A 23,257-nucleotide genomic window follows, 5' to 3' on the forward strand; every position below is an offset into this window, starting at 1 on the left:
GAAATTATTCACTTTCCCATTCATAAAGACAGTCACTTGCTTTGTTCCCGAATGAACCATCCGTTCAAACGAATCAAATGAACGATATGATTCAGTAATTAAATCAGTGTCTTGCCGCCACCTGCTGGCAGATCTGTTCAGTTATTTAAATTTCTATAGTCATAATTTTATATTAAAAACATTAATCTCAACATGAATTTATGATTTTGATTGCATTCATTTCACCTCTGAGCCTCATTAAACAAATGAAAGGATAAAAACAAAGGTAAAAAACAAAATTCCCCTGTAAATCACTTTGAGGAGTCAAATAGCACCTCGTAATAGGAAGGCTAATTTTTTTTTTTTTGATTATTGGTTAGAATGTGCTCCTAAAATTTTGACTGTGCTCCTATTTTTTTTTAAGTTAGGAGCACAAGTGCTCCTAGCAAGAAAAGTAAGTATAGAGCCCTGAGCCATTTTTTTATTTATATTGTCAGACAGCTAAAACATTTTACAAAATGTGTTAAATCAGCTGCACAAAGGGATTGACATGCTGAAAAGATTTGTCTATTCTTATTTTTGTTGAATGATAAATATACTTAAAAATCATCATATTACAGTTCTTTTTTTTAAGAATTGTATATATTCTATTAATATTAATAATATTGTATTCTATTGATGTTGATTTTACTAGTAATATTCTAATCTGTATTCTACCTCAATTGATCATTGTTTGGAAAGTATGTGTCTTGTTCTGACAATAAACCATAAATAATAATTAACTATCTGGTTTTTCTTTCATTCAGGAGAAAAAATCTGCCTTTAATATTGATAGATATAAAGATTTGACATTTATCGTAATAATTATCGATATCGACTGATATGAAAAAAATTATCGTGATAATTTTTTTTGCCATATCGCCCAGCCCTAATAGGCTACAGAGTTTCATTTTTTTACAGTTTCGATTGTTGGTGTGCCTTGTGATTTTTTTTTCAATTAAAAATGTACCTTGGCTCAAAAAAGGTTGAAAAACACTGTTCTAGAGGAGTGCAGTGAGAAGTGTTGAGCTCCCACAGACATGTTCAGTCATAGCTCTTCTATAGGGATGTATGAGTGCTGAATGTGCAGTTTAGTCTATGCGGTCTTCAATTCACATATCACTGTGATGTAATACAAAAACTGAAACGGAAAATGCTCCTCATTCCCCGCATTGACGGGCATGTAGCAACATCACAATGACTAAAGACATTATTTCAGAGTGAAAATCCTTATAATCATCAATAAGAAATAGAATCAAAATAGTTTGTGTTTGTTTAAAGGGGGTGTACTCATTTCTGTCAAGTACTCTATATAAACCATATAGAAAAAAATGCCACTGTATTACAATGTTTTGAACACGTACTACAATAACAACACCAAAATATAAACAGCATGTGACAGTAATAATAATAATCAGCCAGGTGTAACATTACCACCTTAATACTAAAAACAACTACGAGATTCATTACTGATCTAACTAATAAAACATTAACAAAGTTTAGGGAAACTGTAAGGTTCTTAGCTACATTTTAATCAGCTGCTTGTTGGGCTCTACTACAAACCAAGTTTATTATAAGCCACGTGACACCACACTAAAGTATAAGGCCGTTGTTTACAGTTGTACATGATTTAATTACTCTAATAATAATGGCTGATCAATATTCAGACTTACCTTTAGCTTTAGCCTATAGTGTTGTCATAATGACCCTCATGATTCCCCGCTGTCCATGTCAGTGTCCACATCCATGACCGAACCATTTACAGTAAGATCGTGGGGATTTCCGGACGCCGCATTGACGCTACATCTACAAACGAAATGTTACGGTTATGTCATGATCTCTCCAAATGCTTTAACATAAAAGCCACTGTGTAGCCACCTATCTGTGTGTCGACGCCATTGCTCAATAAGCCAATCGACAGTCCTGAAGGAAAGACACAAGTCATGCCTTTACTAGACTAAGCTTGTTGTTGCATTGTGATGTTTTGTTGTCAGGAGCTGGAGCCGTGTATCGGCTGTATGCAGGCCAGTGCGAGCGTGAAGCTGGTGCGTCTGTGTCAGTCTGACGCTGAGGGTGAGTGTCAGCAGTGCTACTGTCGGCCCATGTGGTGTCTCACCTGTATGGGGAAGTGGTTCGCCAGTCGGCAGGACCAGCAGCAGCCGGAGACCTGGCTGAGCAGCAGAGTCCCGTGTCCCACCTGCAGAGCCAAGTTCTGCATTTTAGATGTTTGCGCCGTCGAGTGAGGAGAACCTGGTGTTTCTCTGCACCTCTGTGTGCTTTCCAAACCTCTGTGCCTCTCAAACTTCAAACATGACAGAGAAGGAAGCCAGTCCAGAGCTTGTTCGGCTCATGTTTCAGACCGTTTCACTTAACTTCATGAAGCTGCTGTATCATATTTGATGTGAATGTCTGAGGCTCTGAATGATCAACATGATCAAACCTGGCTGTTTCACACAATCCACTCCATGCCCTCTGTCTCTGGTTGATAGTTTGGATGAGTTTTTAATTGTCAAAGCTCTTTTAGTGTAACTGTACAAACGTCCAGCTTCAGCTGGTTCTTCACATGTCTTTCTTTCTGTCAAACCTTGAATTAAAATAAAGGGGGTTGCCTTTCTAATTCTCCAAGTACAATTACACCACAGCTATATCTGTTTTGGTTTTATGATGTGATTTACATTCTAATCCATTTGAAGATTAAAAATAACAGATCATTTCAATTTAAAGGGCACCTATTAAGCTCCTTTTTTAAAGATGGAATATAAGTCTCAAGCGTCCCCAGAATATGTCTGTGAATTTACAGCTTAAAATACTCCACAGATCATTTGTTTTATCGTTTTGTAAAAGCCTATTTTGAGTGGAAGCAGAAACAGGCTGTTTTCGTGCATGCCTCTTAAAATGCAAATGAGCTGCTGCTCCCTCCCCCCTTTTCCAGAATATGGCTGGGCCTTTACAGCTTGCACCTCTACGGAATATTATTTTTTTATTTTATTTTTTTTTGCATTCTCTCACAAAACCAGTTGAGCTTGTACAAACACGTCCTCTTTACTTTACAGCTTGCATTGGTATATTCAGCTCTGTGTATTCACAATGGAGCAGTTAACAGAGTTTTATTTTTTGAACTTGAACTCAAATATAAAGAAATACAGTCAGTGTTTACGGTAGTTCAAAGCACAGTTTTGGGACAGTCTAAAATGCCTAATGTGAAACACTGGAGGACCAAATTCAGTACACACCTTAAGCATACAGACAAGCAGAATAGCCCAGAATGTGAACAAAGCCTGCTAAACTGCATGTAAAGGGAAAAAGATGAACACCTCCCATAAAGACTGATAAAAAGACCAAATATGCTATAGAAATTATTGAAAATATATTGTGTAACTGCAAACAGATGAGTGCAATATATTAGCTGAATTGCATAAGCATTTTCTTTATGTAGCTTAGCATAAGATGACAGTGAAATAAGTCCAAATTGTATATTTTATTAAGAATATATTATGTACAGATGAACAACGCAGTAATCCGTAAAGAGTTTATAATTTTTTTTTTTATGGAGGAGAAAACACATTTGGTCTTTTGATTTTATTGTCTTTGTCTCTTAGCCTCTTAAGTGTTTTCTGTGTTTTTTCTATGGTGACTTTAAAGCGTTTTAGAATGTCCTAAAACCATGCCTTGAATGAACCACTGACTTACAAGTTGTAAACAGGAAGTGTTTGTCTGAACTCAACTGGTTTTGCAAGAGAATGCAAATATCTTTGCAAGCAAATGCAAAAGTTTTACGAGGAAATGCAAATATCTTTGCGATAGAATGCAAGGGAACAAAAAGTTTTTTGAGGGAACCCAAAAGTTTTGCGAGAGGATGCACCCCTGATTTTTTCCACCACCATGTCCCCTTAGGGACTCCATGCACCTCAGATACTCTGCCAAAAAACATTAGTTTTGTTTATCATGTCTATCTCTCTGAAATCATGCGTTTTAACAGCATAATATACAGTAAATCAATCAATCCACTGTTCTCTTGTCTCCTCTGAAAAGGGGACTCAAGGAGACTCTGGGACTCTAAACAGTGTTCTGTGCTCATCTGTGCAGCCAACGACAGAACAGATAGCATGCTTTGCTTAAACTTTTGCCATGGTGTTAGAACTGCTACACTATTATTGCTTGAAAAAAACGAAATGATGGTGCTGTGGGTGGAAACGTGCAGATAAAGGGGCAGAAATATTATAATAAGGTCCCCTTTTGACGTCATGGGGGAGTGTAATCTGAGCAGCTCATTTTTTCACATGCTTGCAGAGAAAGGCTTACCAAAAATTTTGTTTCTTTTTCACAATTTTAGGGTTTGGTAGATGCACCAGGGACCTGATTTTAGTACTTAAACATGGAAAATGTCAGATTTTAAAGTCGAATGATGTTGCTAAAAAGAGCATTATTTTGTGTATTTGTTGTAATGCAATGTTTTTATGCAGATTGAGGTTCAAAAAACATATTTTACACATACTGTACATTATTGTTTCTCCTCTCTGCCCACCTTTTCTGAAATGCTTTGATTTTTACAAAACTCATCTGATGAAAACTGAGGTGTTCTCTGATTGGCCAGCTATCCGGTGCATTGTGATTGGCTGAATACCTCAAGCGTGTGACGGAAATGTTACAGCCCTTACCATGCAGTTTCTCGGCGCAACAAGACAGAAACAATAAAACCCATTATAAATGAGGCATATGTTGTATCCAGTGGGGACATAACTACTGATTATAATGACTCATACTGTCTTTTTACACATTACGTTGTGCCGCATAAACATAACACCATGTCTGCATTTGTGATCTTAGAACGAGAAACAACAAGCACTACTCTACACTGCTCAAAAGTGGCGTGTAAATAGTCAGTACTGAGTTCTTTAAATATGAAAACGTACTTACAGGCTGCGAGTCAGAAGCACAGACTGTCCTTCAACATTGTAATTGCCCCACTTTATAGCCTTAACCCTTTGTGTACAGCTGGCATTGTAAGCTGCTCTCCCAGGTTCAGGAAACAGTCCTCCGTCAAATGCGCATCACACACCCAAATATTAGCGTTGTACTGTTCCGGTACAGTGTTGTAAATATAACTGAACCACTGATTCCTAGTTGTGTCCTCATTTGGAAGGCTAAACTAAGTACTTTTGCTTTGGCAATGAAACACACTGCATCTCCACAACATTTAGCTGCAACACTACAACAGCCGCTAAAAGTTACGCATTCTCTCTCTCTCTCTCTCTCTCTCTCTCTCTCTCTATATATATATATATGGGCGGTGTTACGCTAATCTACTCTCCCCACTGGTTCACTTCATGGAGTGTGTTTGAACGAGCTGTTTTAGGGAGGTGTGGCTGAGTCTTAACTTTTATAATAAATATCTCTTTGGGTTTGAGACTTTAAGCTTTGCATCTTTAAAGATCGTATCTATACACAAACAGCTGGTAACACTCCAAAGACAAAGGAAAACAAGAAACCGCATCACATGACCCCTTTACTGTCACTATAAAGTGTTTTTGATATTAAGGCCAACTCTTTCACACAAGTACAGGTTTTACTTCATACTGTTACCACAGACTTCCTGAAAGATGGTGAATGTCCATATCTGTCTCCAACACATTTGGTGAGATCTGTCCATCCTCATTCTGCTGAAGCTTGAAGGGCAGGAGCTTTAGGCTCTTTTGGGAAGGAGAGGTGTCGAACCCTCATTTATCCAGTGGCCCGCTCTCCTTCTACATACGTATCATCGCTGAGTCCATTTCTACAGGCACAGACTGGCCATACAGAGCATCGGGATTTTCTCCTCTGGGTCGGTCGGGTGTGGGCTGACCAGACTGTCACAACCAGTTTAATAAATAAATGATTTAAACAGGAAAAAAACGAATAGCATGACATGCAGATCTCACACCCATTCACAAACTACTGAATCATTCTTATTCCAAAAGATGTTTTCCAAGTTTCTGTCTAGGCAAGGACAAAACAGGAGAGAGATCAAATAAACCAAAGGACATTTTTGAATGATTTGTCTCACCAGCTAAACCTAAAAACGCGACCCGTTCAGAGACATGGCTCAGGTCCAGCACAGGGTTTTGTTCAGGGATAAATGAAACCATCTGATGGACAAAAACACTGTGGACCTCACCAAAGCTGGTGCTTAATATCAGGAAAATCACATCCACCTGTCTGAATACTCTACACAGGTCTTTTGCATTTCAAAGACAATCGCAATGCTTTAATATCTGATCTTTCAGCTCCAGCACGACCTGACATCACACTTCACTGCTTCTGTGTCCAAACACAATATCAGATGCCAAAAACAAACACCAAATGGTGCTAACGAACACTCGCAGTTCTGAAATACTACTGATAAATAATAAATAAATAACAGTCCTTGCTTTTATCTCCTTACCAAAATATCAAACGGTCAGACAGTAATTTATCTTTTCTGAAAGTAAAAACATTGGTGTTCTGGACGCTGTGAACCCTGAGACCAGTCAACAGAGTAATTAAAAGCTTTTAATAGCTTAAATGTGTGCTATTAATATATAATACTCATAAACAGCTGTTGATGTATTCTCACAACATCAGATCAAAACACAGAGACATGCTCGATTACCCACATCAGACATTCTGTCCTGCTACAGTCTTCAAAAAAGTCTAACCATTCAGTCGAACCATCTCTTTCTTACCTTTTTATAACCTAAAAAAACCTTCTTTTGCCACAACGAACCTTCGTGAAACAGAAAGGTTCTTTAGATTATAAAAAGGCTTTTTACAGAACCATTCAGACAAAAAAAGGTTGTTCTATGGCATTGTGTTTTTTGGAAACAGGCTCATTCTCCAACTCCCCCCGAGTTAATAAGTTGATTTTTACCGTTTTGAAATCCATTCAGCCGTTCTCCTGTTCTGAGCTCGGTGGCATTTAAAGGGGCCATGTCTTAAAATGAGCTGAAATTTTGCAGAGCTGATTTTGACAAGGTAAAGGGTGCTTTTTTTACATTACTATTGAGAATTTTTATTTAAAGTATATTAGAGACTTTTCATTAAGACCCTAAAGAATCATATGAACTTGTGGAAAATGGGCATCCGATGACCCCTTTAAGGCGAGACACAGCAGGTGAATAGGGTGAAAATTAACTAATAGCTATCACCTTAATTACCCAGATGATTGATTACATTGATAATTGCATTTTTTGTATAACAAGTTTTCTCAAATGTTAGGTCTAAATATGCAAATGAGGCATTATTTAATGAAGTATGTGTTAATTTGCATACATTTCTAGTACAAAAATTTAAACACTGGATGAAATCAGTTTCAAAATTCTTGTTTAATTTTTTTTGACATATTAGAGTCAAATGTTCTTACAGAGGGGATCTCATTTCGTCACGCCATAATTCAGAAAAAAAAGTTAGGAAACACAATTTTTTTACATTTTGGGGGGAATAAAATGTATAAAATCAAGCAAATTATATCAGAACAAATCCCTCTGTAAAAACCTTCAGGAATAAAACTGTAAAGTGTGGTGTGTGTAAGTGCAGCTGAAGTGGAGGTTTATGGCTCAGTGTAGGAGAAAAAACGGCCTTATGTAAAAATCTGGATTGTAATTGAAATCTATTGACATAAATAGATAAGGTGCTATAAAAGAAACACTTAACAGTGTCTTTTGGATGTTTTTTTTTCCACTAGTCTGAAAAAACACTATGAAAAACCAAAAAGCCCAAAATCCCAAACTTGCTAGGTGCATGAATAAACTGAGTTTTTGGCTGCAGTTTCTCTTGAAACTCATTCTGCTGCGTTCTTCTAAGACATGAATGCTGTTCCATGTCTTGAAATAAGACCGCTAATGTTAGTCAGCCCCAAAGTACAACGATTTCAAAGATGTCCACTCGCAGGAAGACTAAAGATGACTGCAGTCTTCAGCTGGAGATCAAACTAGTGTCAGGAGGCAGAAATCATCTGAATGCGGTGTACAAACACGTGTGTGCGTCTCTACATGACAAGAACGGCAAACGGAAATAAGAAATTAATTTCTCATGTGTCACACGTAGAGATGGTTTACTGGAAAGATGAAGTTTGACTTTACTAGAAGTTTGCTAGACGCTTCAGAGTATTTTCTACAGCAACAGCTCCATCTGTTGGAGGACTGCAGTTATTGCACTGAAAACTAAATATTACCGATATAACATGCAAGTTCAGACAACCAGAATCTGCTTTTATTGCATATTAATACAAACATTCAAACAAGCGTTGATTATCCACCGAACAGCTTACAATAAAATATTTTCCAAAATATCTTTTTAAAACAAAAGACACTAAAATGTATATTAAAAGCTGAATCTAAAACCTTCATTTTAGTAAAATTACTTTTGATTTGATATAAAACATCTTTCAGAGCATCAGTAGCACAGCTTTAAACAGTAAAACACTCAGCAGGATGTCAATGACCAGTTTGAAGTTATTGTTCATCTTTCTCTGTGAGAGTCTGTTGGTCATCTTCAGCAGTAGTCGCAGTGGATTCCTCCGGTGAGGTCAGTAATACTGCCTGATGCTACCAGACGCTTGAGGAAGACCGTCTCGGTCTGCACGTCGTGCATGGCTTCCTTCAGCATGGATGTCATCAGTCTGTTATCGTAGTAATGGAGAGGAGCTTCTTTCTGGCTGAGGTTATAGCCAAAGCCGGCTAAACTCACTTCGTCACACAGGTATGTGGCCAGATTGAGCGCAGACACTCCTAATGTAGGGACATTCTGGAGAGGAAACACATTTGAACATTTTTATATACACACACAAACAGTGCCTTGCAAAAGTATTCACACCCCTTCATTTTTTTCACATTTTGTTTTGTTGCAGCATTGGGTTAAACTGCTTTAAATGAGCAGTTTAAATCTACATCTCATACACCATAATAATGACAAAGCAAAAACCAGATTTGCAAATTTGACAAATGTATTAAAAATAAAACACTGAAATAAGTAGATTGCATAAGTATTCGTACCCTTAACTCAGTCCATAGTTGAAGCAGCTTTACAGCCTCAAGTGTTTTTGGGTCTGATGTGAGCATCTTTGCACATCTGCATTTGGCAATTATCTGCCATTCTTTGCCTCACCTTTTCACCTCTCCATCTCTGTCAGCTTGGACATTTTCTAGAGTCCTAGTTGCTCCAATCGTCTTCCATTATGGAGAATGCTTCTGTCAACCTTCAATGCAGCAGATTTGTTTCTGAACTCTTCTCTAGATCATCGCCTTAACGCAAGTCTGTCACTGAGCTCTACAGGCAGTTATCTTGGTTTTTGCTCTGATCTGCATTTTCAGCTGTTAGACCTTTTCTGAGAGGTGTGTGTCTTTCTAAATCAGACTCATTCAAATGAATTTGCCACAGTTTAACTCCACTCCAAGTGTAGGAACATCTAGAAGCAATATGAATGCTCCTGAGATACATTTCCAGTGTCCCAGAATAAATAATAAATTGGCAAAGTTGTTACAGACCTGTTTTGTGCTTTGCCATTATGGTGTATGAGATGTAGATTGATGTGGGAAAAAAAGTAATTTAAAGGAGTTTAACATAAGGCAGCAACAAAGCGTGAAAAAATGAAGGGGTATGAATACTTTCGCAAGGCACTGTATACAACACTTGCATGCAATGAGATTAAAAGCTAAATACTGAAATTAATTTACAATAAAGCTGCAAGCAGCATCAAATAAAATCAGCCTACAAGAAACATTTTAAATAAAAGACGATCAGTTAATAGATTTACAAGTCGTACGTCTATTAGCTGATCATCTATTATTACTACTAGCTTATTGTCATTGGTTATATTTTTATATTCGTTCATATTCATTTTTTCTCCCCTTCATTTCAATCTCTTGACTTAACGTTCTATATTTATATGATACTGTAAATGCCGAACATATGCTATATGACTGTGACTGAATTTAACATTTATATTATTTTTCATCTAATTAATAGACTAGTCTATATAAATACTGAGGAATGAATAGTTCACATAGTTTCATTTGTAAATGAAAACACACTCATTTATCGTCACACATGAGCATAAATAAAATCATAACGTCAAAACCAATTATATTGGCATAATTGTCAGGCGTTAACAAAATATAGCCCTAACGAGTTATTAAAATAATAATAGCCCAATAATAATTATAATAATAATAATAATACTTAAGGCTATATTTCTATTGTGTATTGTTTTACCTAATTTACTTTCTGCTAGGGTTGAAGGGTATACCGGTCCTACGGTAGTATGGCGATACTAAGGCTACGTTTACATTAATCCGGATACATTTGAAAACGGAGTTTTCATTTTAAAACGCTCTCCGTCCACACTAGCGTTTCCAAGCGTTTTCCAAACGTTTCTCATCCACACTGAAACGTAGAAAAACATCAAATTCGCCTTACTGCACATGCGTAAAGCCATTAAAATTATACAGATGTAATAAGTTTTCACGCAATTCTTCTGGCGGGATAATTTACGGAAATATCTCATCATCCACTGACGCGTCTATATCACGCTCATTATTTTATCTGAAAAGCAGTTGTCATCATGTTTTGCAGGACAGCAACTGTGAGTAAATTTTCCGTCATCATTTTAGGACTATAATTTGAGGAGTGTACAAGGTAAATCTCTTTAGCAGCAGTGTGTAAATAGCACAGGCACAATTACTGCTGTAAACATAGATATCTATTGGTACAATATGCGTCACATGACTATAAATATGCGTCATCGTTTTCCAAAGCCTCCGTTTTTACTGTCCACACTACAACGTGAAAACGGCGTTTTCTAATTTATCCACTTTGGCCGGAGTTTTTAGAAATAATCGTTTTCTGTGATAAAAACGGGGTTTTCGTGTAAATGAGAGGTCAAACCGCAGGGAAATATCTGCGTTTTCCCTTCGTGTAAACGGGGCCTAAAGCTTAAAAATATATGTATATATGTGCGGCGCCATTGCATTTTTGAAACGGTAGTATCGTCCATAAGGCAGTACCATAAGATGTGTTGTATGCACGGCAGGAACACTAAACAAACTTAACACGATCATTTGAACACGCACACCAGCAGAAACATAAGATGATTGTCTTTCTGCTGTGTGTTGTGTAGCTCAGGCTGTGTCCACGCTTTATATGCTATTCAGTGTTTCATGACGCTTCAGTTCAGTTTGAAATGAGAACATCGTTGTTCACGCTGCAGTTTATCAGAAGAGAGGGTCTGATTCAGACTAATGTTATTCAAAAATAGCAGCTCAAGAATCAATTATTCAACCTCAAAATATCTTACAAAAAACATTTGTATTAATTTGCCCACTTTTAGAGTACAGTAGTCAACATTTGAAGTGGATCAAAACTATTGATCAAATTTGTCCTAAAACAAGAACAAACACCCATTCTTGTCTGAGGACGACTTTGATTAACTTTTTCGATCCTCTTCAAATGTTGCCTACTGTAGGGGTAATACTTCATTTCTGGAAGCATCACCAATGCAGTGTCCTTCATTAACATAGGGGCTCTGCACTTGGTTCTAATCAATCATTAGTGTTGGGTTCGAGTCCAAATAAACACGACTGTTTGTCAGTATCTTTGCCTTATTCTAGTTGTAAAGGTTAAAACAAGGTTATGACAATTAAAAAGTAACAAAAGCAAACCTCTGTTGCATATTGCCATTTGGATTTTGGATTTCACACCATCTCATAATTAGTGTCCTGCTCAGCAAACTTCGTGTCGTGTAACAGAAGTTATAGCATATGTATTGTGACATATTTAAGAGTGAAACAGCTTTTAGAGTGTGAACAATTATAGGACAGGACTTTATTTGCTGTTATATAGTAAATGTATAAATGTAATGGAGTTGGTAGGAAGCTCAGTGAATGAGACCTGAGGAGCAGAAAATGCACCTCTCATCTCTGCAGGGTTTCTGCAGATATGAACAAGTGAAATTTAAGACTTCTTAAGACCTTTTTAATACCACCTTATATGAAATTTAAGACCTAAACCTGTAATGGAAATAGATATTATATTACATGCATACATGTAATATTTAATGCGTTTAATGTAAAAAGTAAACACAATTTCATGGCTGTCATAAATTAAATTTATTACTACGATATACTGTGAAACAAAATATCCCCATAAAAGTACCACTAGAAATATCTGATGTAAAAAAAAAAAAATTCTGAAGCAATATTTTCATCAGTGCTCTATTAGCTTTTACATCTTAAATCTGCATATTTGATTTACCTTTATAAAGGCCTTTTTTTACTTTTGAAATGTATGCATTACCTTTGAAATTTATTTTATGAATTTATCAATAAATTCTAAATGGCTGTTAGCAGTGAGATTACATAATTTACACTGCAAAATTAAAAGTGAGATTAATGTTTTAAATACATTTATTGATTTATAAATATATACATTAGAAATGTTGGGTGTGGAGGCATACTTTTAAACACACTAAACTACCAGCAGGTGGCGGTAAGTCACTTCATGAGCGAGTTATTTCAACTGATTCGAATTCGATCAAAACGCTGAATTATAGCAGAACGTTGCTAGGAGAATGCTTCTGCTAATGTTGCATATTGTCTAATACAGGGGTGGGCAATTATTTTTCTCAAGGGGCCACATTAGAAACGTGGCCAGTTTTTGAGGGCCGAACCAATACACAACTCAGTTTTGCCTTTATTTCTCTTAATAAAAAAAGAATAAATGAAACACTACAGTGAGACTGAAAATTTGGAGCACACAAATGCATCCCAATTTAATAAACATTCATAAAAACAGTTTGAAAAATGTATTTTGAAGTGTAAAATACTAGCAACTTTAAACAAAGATGCAAGTATATGCATTTCAAAAACCAGCATCACAACATCAACTTTTTATAAAAAAGCAAGTAATGCCCCAGTGTTGTTGTTTTTTTTTGCTCAATAAGAGAAATCTAGCCTGTGTTAGGCTTGAACAAGTGCACTTAATTCTGGAAATGCAAATTTTTGTTTAAAAACTATTAACTTTATACAACAATTTGTGTTTTAAAGACCAGCATCACATACACACAAGTAAAACACTGGGGGCACTTATTGCTTTTTATATGAAGTATATGATATACTTCATATAAAAAGCAATAAGTGCCCCCAGTGTTTGATTGTTTTACCTGAGAATGGCTTACTTTTTCACGATTTTGTGGGATATCACAACGCTGGTTTTGATTACTGCATCCCTCGATATATAAAGCTTTGTAAAAAGTCCTTGCTGCTTTTGTTCTGTAGGCATACCTGTTTAAATGATGCTGTCACCTGAAAATATTTAGTATCTAAAAGGAACAAACTAATTCCTTGTGAACTAAAATTTACTGCTCATATCCATTGCCGTCATCATAGCCTTCACATTATTTCTGATTTGAGTGATCCATCTCTATAAAGCTAAATATGTTTAACATGTGTATTCCTGCTTAATATTAGGGATGCAACAATACAGTTAGTTGACGATTCAATACGTACCTCGGTATATATCTTGCCACTTCAGTGTGGGTTTTTTTGGAACAAATTAACAAAATACTCCTGTAAACCTCTGCACACTAGATAAAGTGTGGTTTAGTATGTGTCTGCTTAATTCTTCTTTTGAGAGAGGTAAAAAAATTTGTATTTTTACGCAAAATAGAATGGGTTTCATTCATACTGGATGCCAGAGGGCGCCCTTGTGCAAAAACAAAACAAAACACACATGCATTAAAGAAGTAGCGCTAATAACGTTCCGTTCCAGCTTCTCTAATATGGATGAAAGCATCGCTATTGCAGTAACTTATTAAAAACAAGATATAACGGTAAACGTTTTGAATGATGAAATCTAAGGACAATAAACACTCGTCTGCAATAATGGTTTATCTGTGTTCTTCAAGCCATCTCGGGTATTTTCATAAGCCATTGCTAATCGACATACATTGAATATGAGTAACGTTATAGAATTGCTGAATTGTCTGCCTCATTCTGTGATGAGAATCCACATCTGATCACAACATAAGGAAGTTATTTCAAACGCTCGACTGATGTTGTGAATTAAAAACAAGTTATAATGTTTTTGTAACTTGTTTTTATAACTTTTGTTGGACAACAGGTTTTGAAAGGCTTATGATTGCATGTCATTAGAATGGAAGTTGCTCTGCGTGTTGCGTTATTTTTTTTCAAATATAAGAGGGGAAGCGTTTTCTCATCTCAGCACATGCAATTGTGGGCAAACATACAGCAAATTCCAAGAGAAATAAAAGGAAGGAAGATATTTAGATGCAAAACCGAAAAACCGCAATTCACAAGCGCGTATTGAACCTTGAATGTCGTACTGAACGGTTCGGTATTATATTGAGTATTGTGACATCCCTACTTAATATGCAGTTATATTACGGACCGTTGGCATGTATTGTACTCATGATAGAGCGGTGGTGGAGCGCTCTTGACTATTGGAGCAAGTGAAAACCACGACGCTCCGACTTTTCAAAAATCCGCCGCTCCCTCCATTCAAAATCATACCTCTGCGCTCACATACTCTGATCGCGAACACATTTGTGTGAGGGTGCGCATACGGTCACACAAACAAAATAAAAGCAGCGCGGTTGCGTGTTTATGGGTTATTTTTGCGGTCAAATAGCAAAATAAGATTTCCATTGACTCTCTTTATCAGAACTGGTCATGGCACGGCCCATTTTCGTTTGAATTTTAATTAACCAATTACTTCACGCGGGCCGGTCAAGGATATCGAGAGGGCCGTATATGGCCCGGGGGCCGTAAAATGCCCAGGTCTGGTCTAATATGTAAGTAACTACTTGACTAACTACTTTTTTATTGAGCTAAAATTAATGTAACATTTGTAATTGTGAGAATTTTCAGCAAAAAGCTCACTTGGTATATTACTGAACTATATCATGTTATAAATAAACTATACATTTGATTTTTTTTACCTCATTGTGTTTCTTTAGAGTGCTGTTACATTCATTTGTTTTAAATTGTGTCAAAAATAGACCAGAAATACACTATCCATTATCAATTTCTGTTTATGTTGAATGTATTAAAATATGAATCTTTCTTGCCATTCAATGCTTCGCTAGTTGTTTTTGTCACTTCAGTTTTAATCAGGTGGTTTGTTCGGTCGGGCAAGTAAAAAAAAAAAACATTTTAAAAGTATCTCGAAGGCTGACGGACTAGCTCGACCTATATTTCTATTATTATTGACAACATTGGTCGTTTGACCTGTATTCTGCTACTGCGATTCTGAAGACGCAGTAACTTCCACAGAGGGAGAAAAAAAATCTAGTTGTTAGCAACTGGCCTTAGCCAAGCCCTCAGTTTTTTCAAGCTAAGTGTCGCTAAACTTGCACTTTCCCAAAGCTAAAAAGTTAAATCCATTTTCCTTCTGCGGTACAATCCGAGAGAGACTCGCGCCAATAACAGAAAGCTGATTGGCTATTGCATGTTGGTCTCATTTGTAGTTTAAATACAGCAAATTATATTTGGAATAGTGAAATAAAGAACTACAACACCACGGAAACAACAAAAAGAGAATTTAAATGAGCATTAGAGGTAGCGTTACATGGACATCGGAAAAATAAGACCTGTGTAAAATTATTTAAGACCTAGAACAGCGAATTTAAGACTTTTTAAGGCCTAAAATTTTGATTTTTAAATTTTAGACTTTTTAAGACCCCGCGGAAACCCTGTCTCTGATTGTGGCTGTGTTTTGGGTTTTGTAGACCTTTAGACAGGGTAGATGGCATTTAAAAAGATTTCTTGGATATGAAAATGAGGCTGTAAGGGCTAGTGGCAGTTTTTCAGTAGCAGTCTATGGAAGCCATGGAAGAAAATAGTTATTAAAAAGTAAATTTAGGTTTATATTTCAAACTTTTGATTATATTTTCACAATTCCAAGATTATATCTCACACTTCTGACATTTTGAGACAAATTGAGTCCAATGAACAGAATACTGCAGCTGGTATAGTATCGTAAGTCAGTCATTCTTGAGACATGGGACAAAACATGTCCACCAATTATAACTGCTATTAGTTTTAAAAATAAAACATATTTTCAATTGTAAATGCTATGGGGATTAATAATAGAATGTATTTAACACAATTATCCCCTTCAATATCATTTGCTCATTATTATGTGAAATCTATGACACTTATTGTCTTCTCATTACATCTAAAACTGTGTGTCCACAGAGAAGGGTTTATTCATTCATATGCTATAAAATGGATTAAAAAAAAATTTAATGATGAAAAAGACCTTGTTTTATCAAAGGCAACACTTAATAATATCTCATATTAAAGCAAGGTTGTTTTTCAGTCAGACATGTGTGTTGAATAAGGTTTCGAAGGTGTGTCCTCACTTTTTGTCAACACCGTCAGACATTACTTAAAATGTAATAAAATCAGGGAATATCAGGGGCTATCACTCTAAAAGGACCCCCTTGCCACAGTCCTCTTCTGCAGAGTACATCAATGTCACACAGGCTCTGCTAAGTTTTATAGTTTTAGAATATTTTAATTCTAATGTTAATATTTCGTGTGTCACAACTATGATATGTCAACACCAAACATCCAATTTCTGAGAAAATTATTTGAAATCTTTAAACCATTTTATTCTCCTGAAGCAGGTTCCATTAGCCTCTAGCATCAACAGAAAAAAAACTAAATGTCTACTACATGAACTCCATTTGTTTTGTGAAAGAAATGGCAAATTTGTCAACACCGTCAGATGTCACCACCGTAAGATTTTGTGTTCCAATAATATATCAAAATACTTAAATGTGACTCTTGAATAGAAGCTTTATAAACAATAACATACTCACTGTTTGTTGTGGTTGTTTTAATACAGTAATTAATTGATTCAATGTATTTGATAGTTAAAATGACTACAAATTCAGGTTTTGGTCAACTCCGTCAGTTCTGTCACCTCCGTCAGATGAATATTTTGATGATATTTCATTATGATATTTTATATTTGTTGTGGAATTGTTGGTCACATGTGAAAGTGTAATCTGTCTACTAACATGAGAATGTGTTTTGAAATGTTAAAAACATCTAGAAAGCTGTTAAAGTTGAAATTATATTACACATTCCAAGTTAAAAAACACATTTTTTTAAAAAAAAGAGAAAAGTTGGGAGGTTGTATCAAAGCATAGCTCAGTAGCTTAGTACATATAAGATACATAAATGTAGTTTCCTTTGTCTGAGTACAAAGTTTTATTTTTTTCAATTTTGCACCCTGTTTTGTCCCACCTCTCAAGAATGACTGAAGTCATATTTATGGCATCATGACAACCTACATTCTGTTCATGATAGTATTTGCTGCCATATACGCCTGATGATTAACGCTTTGACTTTACGACTGCATTTATCCCTGTGTGTGACGATAAATGATTTACAAATGAAACTACGAAAACGATTCACTCGTCAATGAAACACTATATTTATATAGGCTATTAATTAGACAAAATAAAGTCAAATTTATGTTAAACTCAACCTTTAAACTGCATTCCAGGAAAAATCACCGTCAATCAAAACTTTACTGGCATTTACAGTATCATTTACATTCAAAACGTTAAGTTAAGAGATTGAAATTAAGGAAAAACTAATATAAACAAATATAAAAATACAACCAATAATACCAGGATAATATTAATAATAATAATGCAAATATTACAGAAAAAAAGAGGATCAGTTAATGGACTCATAACTGCATAAAAGTGTTTCTTGTAGACCTATTGTATTTGTACTTTGTGATATTTATTCATGGTAAACTTCTTTTGAGTGTAGACAGCATCCCCTGTTGTTACTGTCGTTATTTAATATTGTATACATTTCTATAGTAAGTAATAGCATTTCTTAATTCAAAATAAAATATAATTATAAACCCATCTCTAATAATCCCAGGTTACTATGGTGACGCAGGTTTATTTACGCATTAAACTCATAATAATCACGTTCCCACGAGTTATAAGTGAACCGATCATGTCCTCTGCCGGCCACCGTATCAGAGTCACTATACAAATATGGTTTTGTCTATCAACATGAAATCCATAACTTTTTGTCAGGACAGTCAGAAGATGATTGGACTCCATTTTGGTAAAAAAAATCAAGATGAGTTTGAAAAAGTAGGTTTTCACCAAATCAAAACGGCGGACAGGAAGTTCGACTAATTTTTGGCAAAATTTTTATCTCTGTTTTTGGCATGACCTAAGGATTACTTTGAGACCAGTTTAATTGCAATAGGCTAATGCAATCAAAAGTTATTAGCATTTTTGAATTGTGGTCAGTGTGAGGTGACAATGGTGCACTCAAAGTTTGGTGTAAATATGTCAAAGCTTTGCAGAGATACAGCCTCAGACGCAGCAAATTCACATGTCTATAGTCACGAAATCCATAACTTATTGCCAGCATGGTCTGAAGATGATCTGAGCCTAATTTGATGAAAACCAGTCCAACCGTCCAGAAGGACTTTGAAAAAGTCAACAAATTAAAATGACAGAGAGGAAGTTCAGTTCAAAATTAGAATCTGTGTTCTCAGCATGACCCAAAGAATACACTACCAGTCAAAAGTTTGGACACACTTCCCCATCAAAGAGAGGGGAAGTGTGTCCAGATGTTTGACTGGCAGTGTATATTAAGACCACTTTAACAGGCTAATACATTCAAAACTTATGCAAATGTGTTTATAACTTTGGACTAGAAGGTGGTGCTGCCACAAAACTATTTGAGTGGAATCAAAGCATAATGCAGAAGACACAGTGAGTTTTGTTATGACACAGCAATGTATTTGTAAAACTCAGCATCTTTTGACAAAATTCAAATTGACTGATGCCCAAAATTGAACAGTTATGTGATTTTTGAGTTGTTAGCAAAAAGAGCCATCTTCTGACCACTATAAGTGGCATTTCGCTGAAACACCGCAGACAGCCTCAGGTCATATTGGTGTAAATACACTACTGTTGCGGAGATATAGCCTCACATCAATTTTCCATGATCTTTGTAGAATTCGTTCACACACGGTTCAAGAACGGTTTGACTAATTCAACTTGATTTTTTTTTTTTTTTTGGCAGCATGGTCTGAGGATGATCTGAGACATTTTTGGTGAAAATCAGACAAATAGTCTAGGACAAGTTTGAAAAAGTAAACTATAAAAAAAAAAAAAAAAAACTTACAATTTTTACATTTTTGGTGTTCAATTCAGAGGAAAAAATAATTTTACCTTACATTAGACCTTACATTCAAAAGTTATTAGCATGAACGTAAGTGGTGGCGCTACAGAGTTTGAGTTGGAGACTGTCCTCTATCATTCTGCCACATTTCATTAATTTCCCGCAAGAGGGTCTATGGGCTGCCACAGATTCAGGAGCGAAAGAAACTGAAAAAGGAAGAATAATAATAATAATAAGAAAAAATCTAACGAATACAAGTGATGTTGCACCTTTGGTGCTTGGCCCCTAAAAAAGAAAAGGAAGAAGAAATTATATTTTACATGTGAAACTAAAACCACCAGTAGATGGCAGCAAGGTTTTTTTTTTTGAGTCATTAATCCATTAAACAAATTGTTCAAACAGCTTCTTTATGAATGAGTCACCGACTGGCTAGATTAAAAAACAACAACCCCGTCACTGAATCAACCTGTTCAAACGTGTTGATCTGAGATGCTCAGCAGTTTTGCTGTGGCTTTGATTGGAACTATTTTCAGTAGTGAAACTAAGAAAATCAGACAACACTGCATCTAAAATGTAACGATACTACAAAACGGTTCGTTCAGCTGTCATCTAAAATCGGTATCACATTGGTAATGGTGCAGATATTTGGTAAAAACAGCACTCTCGCTTGTGTGATATTATTAAACTGCATTATGTTATATTAATATAGTAGAGAGTGTTTTTGTTGCGCTCATATCTAGAATTTCAGGTTGACACTCAATAATCGTGCTAACGACAGACAGGTCTGGATGGGATGCAGCATTAAATGCATTAATCATTTTCACAATCACTACAGAAGAATGTGTTAAACCAACAGCAAAAACAGCAGCTCACCTGGTCCCAGCCCCAGAGGCGTTCCCTAACACTGGGATAGTGAAGCAGGTCGAAGGCCGTCTCTCTAATAATCTCTGGGTTCAGCAGACGGAACTGGGAGGCCTTGAGCGGGACACTCGCCGGCACGCTCTGCCAGAAAAACAGCCAGTCCCACAGCGCCTGAAGAGTGACAGGTAAACGAGATGTCCAGGTGTACCGCACTGATCAAGACGATCATCGCTCTGATTCATGAACAAGCACTTACAACAGATGTCTTGGTAATCATGGCACGGAGCCATTGGAAGTCGACAGACTTGTAGATCACAGTCACGAATGTGAGATCTGAATCTGTATCATCCCAGACCTTTGGGGAGCCCTCCGGATAACTCATCCTGATGGAGGTGCGGTTCCCCACGTCTGCGCTGAAACCTCGCACGGGACCACTGTTCAGTCTGACCACAAACAAGAGTCATGAACACATACACACACGCACCTTTAGCTAAAACAAGACAAATTAAGCGGAGCACACTCCCACCTGATGATGGTACTAAACTGGTTGAAAAGAGGCCCGAGACCCAATCCTTTCAGTATCCCTCCATTTCCAATCACTAGACATCGACGACAGTCCTTCCCTCCACGTCTCTCCTCAGAGGAGGCCGGTAGGAGGTCCAGGACCTCCTGAAGCTTGCTCTTCATGTTCAGGAAACCAAACGGTGGTGGATATTGGAATATTTGTTCATTCAAATGAGTGTTCTTGTCCAAAAAGGGCTCTAGTACTGGTGTGGAGCTGTAACGTTCAGCTTCCATTCTCCGTCGGGCAAAAGAAGGTCTGCATTCTCGGGCGAGTATCTCTCGGACATAGGACCGGACACGCTGCAAGTCAAAATGCACTGCTTAATGCAAACGCTCACATCAGGCCAACTGAAAACATTTGTATTGTGCAAGTTATCTTATGGATAACACAGGATCAGCAAACATAGAAAACATTTTGGACAGGCACTAATCTGTCCTTTTCTAAAATATCTGAACCCAAAAGTAATAAAGTATGTTGTGCCACAAGGCTCGGTCTTAGGCCCCTTTGATATTCTCCCTAAACATGCCCCTTTTAGGTCAGTTGTTCATAACTCTTGTTGTTCTAGGGAGCCACAGCACAGGCGTGTAAATAAGACATATAGAATGCAGTGCTGTGCAAGACCGGAGCTCATAAGAACTGTGTTCGCTGATATGAGGAAGCATAGCATTTCGTCACCTTAGAATTATAAGGTTCTATCTGACATTTGTCAAAATTGAGTTATTTACATTTTCTTATTCTGTGACAACTTATTTACATTTTTTGATGTTTCTTTTGTAAGCTATGGACATTTTTTTTTAGAAAAAAAATGGTTCTATCTACACTGTCTATGGAACGCAAAAACTAAGTTTAATATCTCGAAAGTTCTCAGAATGCAGACAGAACCTTATAATTCTAAGGTGAGGATTTGTTTTCACAGCTATGCAGACACAGCTCTACAACTCGATGTTTTTCTTCCTTCCTTCCTTCTTTTCATGTAGAGTGCTTGCAATCTCTATTCCATCACATCGCTTGACTTCTTTCCAATTCTCCGTGACAAGCGGGTGTCAGAAACAAAGTTTAACAGCAACAGCGCATATCAAGGCACTTCTGCTTTTCTATCTGCAGCAGCAACTGAGAGAATTTACATTTTACATGTATTTCAAGCGGACAGCTTTATCTAAAGAAACTTACAAATGAGGACTACATTTATCACACGCAGATATTTTCCATGACCAGCATTCATCTAGACATTTTAGTAAACTTAGTAGTGAGAGCTTCTGTAAGGTGGCTTTGAAACAGTACACAAATAATATTGACCTATCTGCACTTCCTCCAGAGCAGCGGCTCTGCACATTTGCACATCTCTCTTATCTGATGAGCTCCTGAATTAGATTAGGCTGAGTTAGATATTTAGACATTCAAAATGTGCGGTGGGTTCGCAGCACTGAAGTATTAGATGTTAAAAGCATTAAGCACTTTCTGGCTGATATTCAAACTCAAAAGAACAAAAGTAAAAGTGATATTTGCTTTTAGTAATTTTTAGATTAGCATTAAAATTAAAATATTTTTACTATATAGCAAGTATCTTAAACTTCAACTGCAAAGTTCACCAAGAGCTATAAACCACCAAGACTTTTATTATGTTTCATCATAAATGTAGACAAACTCTACAATGCAAATAAGGGTGTGTGCACACTTGGTGTGTCTGGTTTGATTAAGGGTGCTTTCACATCTGTGGTTCGGTTCATTTGGTCTAGACCACGGGCAATAAATGAAACATTGTAGCATTATTCTGCCGTTTTAGGTCCGTTTCACACTACACTGATCGCTCTGGTCCGAACCAGTTGAAAAGAACCAAAATGTGACAACATCCACATCACTCGTTGGCCAGATCGTGTCACTGAACGTATTTTCTAAACTGCTAAACAATGAGAGGATTGTGGTGTTCTTGTGAGTTTTTAAAAGTTGGGATCTAATATGATCATCAGACCAAATTTATGAGACTCCGCACCTCCTCACAACTCCAAGTTTGTCAAATACTTGTCAAACCCCCATAATGAACAGAGCAGCGGACTACGGCAGCTGGATCAGCCCAAAAAGGTGCAGTACTTTTTGTGGTTGGGTCTGTTTGAGTTTGCTTCATGTTGTCATCATAAACGAACCGCTCCAATGTTGCTGTAGGCTGTGTCCAAATTCAGGGTCTACATCCTTCGGAGGACTCATTTGAAGGATGTTACGTCACAGCGCCGCGACGAAGGCTGTCCAAATTCATAGGATCCTTCAAATGCGGCCCACAAATACGTCCTCCTTTTCCCCGAATTTGAAGGATGGGTCTGGTGGATCCTTTCCCGTCCTACCTATCCCACAATTCCTTTCGGCAGAGCGCTTCCAGAATTTTCAAATAATGGCGGACGAAGCAAACAGTAGTAATGATGGAAGTTTTAAAAAAAACTGGCGTTTCAAAAAATATTTTTTTACAGCGGTTGTCTAGTTAGGCCTTTGGTTTTAGACTTTCGTAAACTAGCTTCTTTCTTACTGCCTGTGTGAATATCCCCTTACACACAGCTAATTTCTTGTTAGTGACTGAAGATGTTTTTAACGCTTTTAGGGATGAAAGAGTAGTTATTAT

At 36.7% G+C, this 23,257-nt stretch overlaps 1 protein-coding gene across 1 annotated transcript; it reads right to left on the reverse strand.

Annotated features, from left to right (window-relative positions):
- Nucleotides 1–8,222: 8,222 nt before the first annotated feature.
- On the reverse strand, nt 8,223–21,137 carry LOC141288621 (lactosylceramide alpha-2,3-sialyltransferase-like). Its single transcript, XM_073820787.1, has 4 exons — nt 20,611–21,137; nt 20,341–20,527; nt 20,097–20,255; nt 8,223–8,778 (listed from the first exon to the last, which is right to left on the reverse strand). The coding sequence occupies exons 1-4, from the start codon at nt 20,880–20,882 to the stop codon at nt 8,527–8,529; spliced, it is 870 nt and encodes a 289-aa protein (XP_073676888.1). The 5' UTR covers nt 20,883–21,137; the 3' UTR covers nt 8,223–8,526.
- Nucleotides 21,138–23,257: the final 2,120 nt, after the last annotated feature.

Source organism: Garra rufa, chromosome 16, assembly GCF_049309525.1.
Source record: "Garra rufa chromosome 16, GarRuf1.0, whole genome shotgun sequence".
Classification (NCBI taxonomy): Eukaryota; Metazoa; Chordata; class Actinopteri; order Cypriniformes; family Cyprinidae; genus Garra; species Garra rufa.

Coding starts and splice junctions, on each gene's coding strand:
- LOC141288621 (XM_073820787.1), bottom strand. CDS start 20,882: ATGGAAGCTGAACGTTACAGCTCCACACCAGTACTAGAGCCCTTTTTG. Junction 20,528..20,610: donor CAGTTTAGTACCATCATCAG/GTGGGAGTGTGC, acceptor GTTTGTGGTCAG/ACTGAACAGTGGTCCCGTGC. Junction 8,779..20,096: donor GCCTCTGGGGCTGGGACCAG/GTGAGCTGCTGT, acceptor TTTCCTCTCCAG/AATGTCCCTACATTAGGAGT.